Consider the following 8,057-nt stretch of genomic DNA (forward strand, 5'->3'; position numbering starts at 1 on the left):
CCATCCACTGTGGATGGACCAGTGATGCCCACCATCCCCTGTGGATGGCCCTGTGATGCCCCCATCCCCTTGTGGATGGCCCTGTGATGCCCACCATCCCCTGTGGATGGACCTGTGATGCCCCTCATCCCCTGTGGATGGACCTGTGATGCCCCCATCCCCTGTGGATGGACCTGTGAGGCCCCTATCCCCTGTGGATGGACCTGTGACGCCCCCATCCCCTGTGGATGGACCTGTGATGCCCCCATCCCCTATGGATGGACCTGTGATGCCCCCATCCCCTGTGGATGGACCTGTGATGCCCCCATCCCCTGTGGATGGACCTGTGATGCCCCCATCCCCTGTGGATGGACCTGTGATGCCCCCATCCCCTGTGGATGGACCTGTGATGCCCACCATCCCCTGTGGATGGACCTGTGATGCCCCTTCATCCTCTGTGGATGGCCCTGTGATGCCCCCATCCCCTTGTGGATGGCCCTGTGATGCCCACCATCCCCTGTGGATGAACCTGTGATGCCCCCATCCCCTGTGGATGGACCTGTGAGGCCCCTATCACCTGTGGATGGACCTGTGACGCCCCCATCCCCTGTGGATGGACCTGTGATGCCCCCATCCCCTGTGGATGGGCCTGTGATGCCCCCCATCCCCTGTGGATGGACCTGTGATGCCCCATCCCCTGTGGATGGACCTGTGATGCCCCCCATCCCCTGGGGATGGACCTGTGATGCCCCCATCCCCTGTGGATGGACCTGTGATGCCCCCATCCCCTGTGGATGGACCTGTGATGCCCCCATCCCCTGTGGATGGACCTGTGATGCCCCCATCCCCTGTGGATGGACCTGTGATGCCCCCCATCCCCTGTGGATGGACCTGTGATGCCCCCATCCCCTATGGATGGACCTGTGATGCCCCCATCCCCTGTGGATGGACCTGTGATGCCCCCATCCCCTGTGGATGGACCTGTGATGCCCCCATCCCCTGTGGATGGACCTGCGATGCCCCCATCCCCTGTGGATGGCCCTGTGATGCCCCCATCCCCTGTGGATGGGTCTGTGATGCCCCCATCCCCTGTGGATGGACCTGTGATGCCCCTATCCCCTGTGGATGGACTGTAGCATCCTCACAAGTTCACATCTTGTACTATTTGGTCTATTTTGTACTATTTGTACTACAGCATCACACCTGAAATAGAAGAGCAATAACTCCAACCAAACCTGTCCTAGGTCTAAATTAGCTATGCTAACTGGAGGAGCAGCTTTAATATATCACATTGACAGGAACCCACCTGACAAGGATGTAACCATTTGTGTCGTAGGCGTCTTTCATCTCCTGAGTGACTCTCCAGGTGTCCGGGTCGTAGGTGAAAATAGAGTCTAGAGAAGAAAATAAGAATTAAGGAAACTGCAGAAGTCCTATTGGCCCATACGAGGCAGCTTCTATTTAAAGCCACCACAAACTCAGTCATATATATTTCTAACCTACGCTTGAAACAATCAAGTGATACTTGTTGTACTAAGCTACCCGGTGAGGTGTCCCCCAAATCAACAACCATGTTTCCAAACCTGTATTTACCCACGTCTTTCCTAAAAAGTAGAATGAAATGGCAGACTCACTAGCAAAAACTGCCACTGCTCTACCTGTTGTGCAGTTCAAATTAGTTAGTTCAAACTTAACAGAAAGCGTTGCTGTTGACGAACAGCAAGAAAAGCCTCGTCAACTTGCAAGGAGGTGGCATGAATAAGTTCTTGAAGAAGAAGGCGGGCATGTGGATACCACACGTACGCATCTTACTCTGTTTAATTTCTTCGATGCTCTACCTTCCTTTAAACGGCCTTTTCGCGCCTTTGAATCTTCCCTTGCCGCCAAGCGTTGGAAGAACCAGCTCAGGTTTCTTAAAGACTGTCTTGCTGAGCAAGTTCTCCCTCTTTCTTTATCTCACTTTCTCCAGTTCAACACTTTGGGATCTCCTTTCCCTGAACATGCCCGCCTTCTTCTTCAAGAACTTATTCATGCCACCTCCTTGCAAGTTGACGAGGCTTTTCTTGCTGTTCGTCAACAGCAACGCTTTCTGTCTTCTTCTCTTCCCAGTGATCTATGCAATATCATTTTTCCCATTGCATTTGACACTGCTCACGTCTCCTCTTCCCACCACTCCTCCACACTACACAACAAACTTCAACGCCTGATCTCCAACAGTCCTTGGGCCAAATACTCTCTCTCTGACTGTGTTACCAACCTTTCGTCCTACTCTCTTTCTAAGCACCAGCAAGAACTTCTTGGTCTTGGTCTGTCTTTTGCTACTTCCCTTGGCCCACGCTGTGGCATTGATCTCATTAGTTCCTTTGACAGGTTTGTCAATTCTAACTCTAGTACTCTTTCGGACCTGTCTGCCTTTAGAGGGGCCCTTATCCCCGTTCATGACAGCTTGTTTTCTAAAAATCACCACCTTCCTCGTCGCTTCCAGCTTGCCCTTGCCTCCCTGAAATCTAACAACTCTATTCTTATCCTTCCTTCCGACAAAGGCAATTCGGTGGTTGTCCTTGACCGTGAGGACTACCTCCGAAAAGCAGATGTCTTGCTCTCTGACTCTCGCACTTATGCTCCTCTGACTTCTAACCCTTTGGATCGCCTCAAAACTTCCTTTAACCGCACACTAAGACAGTTCTCTAGTCTTTGTCCTCCTGACTTTGATCTCATTAAACGTTTCCGTGTCAACTGCCCTTCTCTTCCTTATTTCTATGGTCTTCCTAAGACTCATAAACCTGGTGTTCCTCTTCGTCCTATCATTTCTTCACGGGTCTCTGTCAGCTATCCTCTTGCCTCCTGGCTCGCTAAAACCCTGACACCTTACCTTGGCACTTTTTCCCCTGCCCACCTTCGTCACTCTCAGGACTTCATAGAAAGACTGCGCCTGCAGCCCTTTTGTAAGATGCTTAGTCTTGATGTCGACTCTCTGTTCACTAATGTTCCACTCGATGACGTTCTCGCTTTCCTAAGACAGAAGGCGTCTGAGGGCCTCCTTCCTCTCCCGCTTCCCACTGACGTTTTCCTCGATCTCATTAGAATCTGTGTTGACTCTAACTCTTTCTCTTTCAACGATAAATATTACACTCAAACATTCGGTGTCGCTATGGGTTCCCCTCTCTCCCCTGTTCTTGCTAATTTCTACATGGAATACTTCGAAACTGTTCTTCTTCCTTCTATTGATACTCGTCCCTCTCTCTGGCTTCGCTATGTTGATGACATTTTTGCTTTATGGCCTCATGACCTTAATCTTTTCCAGCCTTTCCTCGCCTCTCTTAACAATCTGGCTCCTTCTATCCATTTCAAAGTTGAATGGGAATCTAATTCCCTCCTTCCTTTTCTTGATGTTCATGTTCACAGCTCTGTGTCTGGGTTCTCTTTCTCTGTCTACCGTAAACCCATGCATAGTAGCTTGTACATTCACTTCTTTTCCCACCATCCTCCTTCTGTTAAGAAAAGTGTCCTCGTCTCTCTCTTCCTCCGCGCTCTACGCATCAGCGACCCTCAGTTTCTTGATTCTGAAATTGCCTTTATCTACAAATCATTCTCTCGCCTTGGTTATCCTTTGCATTTCATCAACTGTGTCTACTCTCAAGCTAAACGAAATTTCTTTCATCCTAAACCTGCTTCCAACACTAGTAGCACTGTACTATGCCTTCCCTTCATATCTGAACTCAAAACTTTTACCAATACCTTTCGTCCTCTTGACATTAAACTCGCCTTTCGACAAACTAACACACTTCGTAGCAATCTGGTTCACACTGCTCCTCCTGCTGCTAATGCTGCTGGTGTCTACTCTATTTCCTGTTCATCTTGTCCTCTCCAATACTTTGGCGAAACTGGCCGTACACTGAATGACAGACTTAAAGAACACAAGAGAAGTGTTAAGTCTGCAGACACTAAGAATGCTCTCTTCTGCCATGTGAGGGATTCTAATCATCCCATTGATTGGTCTTCCTCCAAAATAATCTTTCCTGCCTCTACTCTACACAGACGCCGTCTTGTAGAGTCGGCTCTAATACACAATGTATCCAACATGAACTTGAGTCCTGGCTTTGTTGCTGTGGACTCTTCCCTTTCACAGTATATACTCAAATGCTCAAATCTTTCTAACAAACGTGACTTAACATAAGCTTACCCCTTCCATTTATCTTTCTTTATCTTTCCTTTTCTTTCTCTCTTCTCCCCTTTTTCTGTTCATTGTCTTCTCCTACGCTCCCTTGCTATCCTCTTCTTATTCCTATTACTATCTCCTTCTCTTTCGTTGGTTGTAATAGGAGCTGCTTCGTATGGGCCAATAGGCCTTCTTCAGTTCTCATTATTACTACTATCCCCTACACCTTACTTTCCTCCTCAGCTCTCTCTTGCCTATTTATTGCCTGTCTTTACCTCCTCATCACAATCGACTTGAGAATGGTCCAGGACGGACCGAAACGTCGTCGTCCCTTCAACTTCTAGTGTGTGGTCTGGTCAACATACTTCAGCCACGTTATTGTGACTCATCGCCTGCATATGGAACCAATCGTATTGGCGTTTGCCCTTTCCATTGGAAACTTCCAGCATCGCGGAGAGGGGGGGACCTGCTGCATGGGTAACAGCTTCTCCGTATCAACCTACCCAGGTTTTACGCCCTGGAGAGGCTACTCTAGCCTCGACAATCAGAGCGCAACTGCATAGTCTCCTGAGACTGATGGATGTCTACTACTACTCTTAATGCTCCTTTGTTCATTTTTTGTATGAAGACTACATAATGTTGGTCTGTTGAGCATGTTCTACGGACTTTGTTCTCCAGGTGTATGTCTCTGTTGTTATGTATGTGTGTGTAGGCAAGTCCGCGTGCATGTGTTTATGAGAAAGTGTAGGTAAAATATGTGCTTATGTGTAGGTGTAGGCATGTGTGCTTGTATGTGTAGGTGTAGGCATGTGTGCTTGTATGTGTAGGTGTAGGCATGTGTGCTTGTATGTGTAGGTGTAGGCATGTGTGCTTGTATGTGTGTGTGTGTAACACAAGCACTAAGAATAACTAGTTTCTTACCTGTCATCTTGCCGGAGACTTAAGATATCAGCAACAACGAGGATATTGCTTTAACAGAAGCTAGTGGGAGCGAGATGCTAGCCAGCAGACACTCAGGCGACACTAGAACATACTAGTTACTCAGTTAACTCTAGAGGCAACAGAATATACTAGGGGAAGCAGAGAGATATATACTAGTGGGTAACGATTGACGGTGGTGCTAGTCACGGTGAAGTGGTGAGTGAGTGAGTGAGTGAGTGAGTGAGGGGGGAGAGTGAGGGAGGACACAGCGATTGTTTTAGGAGAAGGCGCTGTGTTATCTTTCTTATCAAGGACACACACCCCCAGTCTCTATACCCAGTGCTGCATTCTCTCTCTCTCTCTCTCTCTCTCTCTCTCTCTCTCTCTCTAACACTTTACAAGCGCCCTTGGAAATGCCTTCCCAAGACACAGTACAATGACCGGATTTAACACGATATAATAAAAGGCGTTCTAGCTATGGTTCGAACCTTCATCAGGACTCCTGTGGATATATTCTTTGATAGTTCTTTGGTATGATATTTTCATCGCTATTATGTATTGATCTTTATTACTCAAAGTGTTCATGCACAGATAGCTAACTGAGAGTTATTATTCTTTACCATCTTGAGGTTATCGTGAGATGATTTCGGGGCTTACCGTCCCCGCGGCCCGGTCCTCGACCAGGCCTCCTTTTTGTTACACGTCCCCTAGGAAGCAGCCCGTAGCAGCTGTCTAACTCCCAGGTAGCTATTTACTGCTTGGTAACAGGGGCATCAGAATAAAAGAGACTTTTTGCCCATTTGTCTCCGCCTCCACCGGGGATAGAACCCGGAACCACAGGACTACGAATCCGAAGCACTGTCCACTCAGCCGTGGGTAAGGACTCCATCCTTCCTGGTAGGTCCTTCACATACATTAGAAAAGGGATCGGATCCAAAAGTGTCCCTTGTGGTACGCCAGAGGTAACGTCCCGCCACTCTGAGGTCTCTCCTCGCACGGTGACTCTCTGTTTCCTGTTGCAGTGGTACTCCTTTATCCTCTAGAGAACCTTCCTTGCCGCTCCTGCCAGTTGTTTCTCCATTGTGTGCACCAATCTCTCCTGTGAGGTACCATGTCGATGGCTTTCTGACAGTCTAAAAATATATAATCCGCACACCCCTTTATTTTGTTTTTATCTCAGTTGCCCCTTCATAAGCCTCTATCAAGTTTGTGAGGCAGGATTTGCCGCCCCTGGAACCCTGGTGGTGTAGGTCCCTTCCCACCAGGAACCCTGCTGGTGTAGGTCCCTTCCCACCAGGTGTTCTACTAGCTTTACTCTTAAGATCTTCTCTACCATCTTGCATGATATGCAAGTAAGAGACCTAGGCCTGTGGTTTAGTGCTTCTTGTCTCTTTCTGTTATTTTAATATTGGATCTATATTGGCCGTCTTACAGCTGTTTGGCAGTTCTCCTGTTTCAAGTGACTAGATGTTTATCATAGTATGACTTGTCATATATCATGTGACGCTATAAGGGGCCAGCACAAGACCCCTAATGCTGTCTTAAGAGGCCCCTTATGCTGTTCTTTCTCATAGTATTCACAGTGAGATCTGGTCCTACATTCTTAGTGGCATATAGATCCATCAGATGCTTTTTACTTTTTCTCCTCACATCTACAAGTCCTCAAGTGTGACTTGCTTTGACTCCAGCACCCCCTTTACCCCTTAGCTCAGAAACTTCTCCTTGTTCTATGGTGAAGACTTCCTGGAACCTTCTGTTGAGCCACACACTTCTATGTCATTCTTTGTGAATGAGTCTTGCCGCTTAACTATAGGTTTCCTTTTGGTGTGGCTGTGAAGCATTTTGGTCTTGATCTTTGTTTTGGCTGCAATGTCATTTTGAAACAGTTTTTCTGCTTCCCTTCTCACTCTGAGGTACTCATTCCTGGCTCTTGTTTGTTCCTCTCTGCTCTGCTGATGTTCTTTTGTTCTTGTAGTTCACCATGTTTCGTTCGTATGTACCTTGCTTCCCTCCCACATCCGTGGTTATACCTCAAGTTGGTCCTGTAGCTTTCAGTATCCTCCCTCTGAAGAGGTACCAGATTCCCATCTCTCTCTCGTTCATGCATTTCTCGTTAAAGAAATCCTTCATTTCCTGTCGAGACTTTCTCCTGAATTCGATCTTAAAAGTGTATCTTTGGCATATGGTATGTGTGTGTGTGTGTGTGTGTTTGTGTGTGTGTGTGTGTGTGTGTGTCTGTGGGTGTGCTTGTGTGTCTGTGGGTGTGCTTGTGTGTGTGTCTGTGGGTGTGCTTGTGTGTGTGTGTGTGTGTGTGTGTGTGTGTGTGTGTGTGTGTGTGTGTGTGTGTGTGTGTGTGTGTGTGTGTGTGTATGCGTGTAGGTGTTGCAGGTGAATGTGTGTTTATTAAAACATGAAAATTTAACAGTAATCGCAGCAGCAACAACAATCCCGGAAGTTCAGTGTGCATTATTAATTATGCAAATTAGCCAATAATATGCAAGTTACACTCGACCAAATCTATTCATGCTAGACCATTGCCTAATAATCGCCGTAGTTATTTGCATTTATTAGCTGGACTGACCTCTGGACACACACACACACACACACACACTCATACACACACACTATCGGGGCCGGTGGCTGAGCGGACAGCACGCTGGACGCGTGATCCTGTGGTCCCGTGTTCAATTCCGGGCGCCGGCGAGAAACAATGGGCAGAGTTTCTTGCACCCTGATGCCACTGTTACATAGCAGTAAATAGGTACCTGGGAGTTAGTCAGCTGTCACGGGCTGCTTCCTGGGGTGTGTGTGATGAGGAGAAAAAAAAGTAGTTAGTAACAGTTGATTGACAGTTGAAAGGCGGGCCGAAGGAGCAGAGCTCAACCCCCGCAAGCACAACTAGGTGAATACAATTAGGTGAATACACTCACACACACACACACACACACACACACACACACACACACACACACACACACACACAGGGGAACAGGGAAGA

The 8,057-nt window shown here is 47.7% G+C and overlaps 1 protein-coding gene across 1 annotated transcript in view; it reads right to left on the reverse strand.

The window, feature by feature from the left end:
• LOC138366280 (L-proline trans-4-hydroxylase-like) overlaps positions 1-5,317 on the reverse strand; it is a 29,616-nt gene extending 24,299 nt beyond the window's left edge. Inside the window, exons 1-2 of the mRNA XM_069327296.1 lie at positions 5,060-5,317; positions 1,286-1,373 (exon numbers count right to left, since the gene is read on the reverse strand). Coding sequence (XP_069183397.1) covers positions 1,286-1,373; positions 5,060-5,066 — 95 coding nt within the window. The 5' untranslated portion in view covers positions 5,067-5,317. The remainder of the gene's footprint in view (positions 1-1,285; positions 1,374-5,059) is intronic.
• Positions 5,318-8,057: the final 2,740 nt, after the last annotated feature.

This window comes from Procambarus clarkii, chromosome 19 (assembly GCF_040958095.1).
Source record: "Procambarus clarkii isolate CNS0578487 chromosome 19, FALCON_Pclarkii_2.0, whole genome shotgun sequence".
Lineage (NCBI taxonomy): Eukaryota > Metazoa > Arthropoda > Malacostraca > Decapoda > Cambaridae > Procambarus > Procambarus clarkii.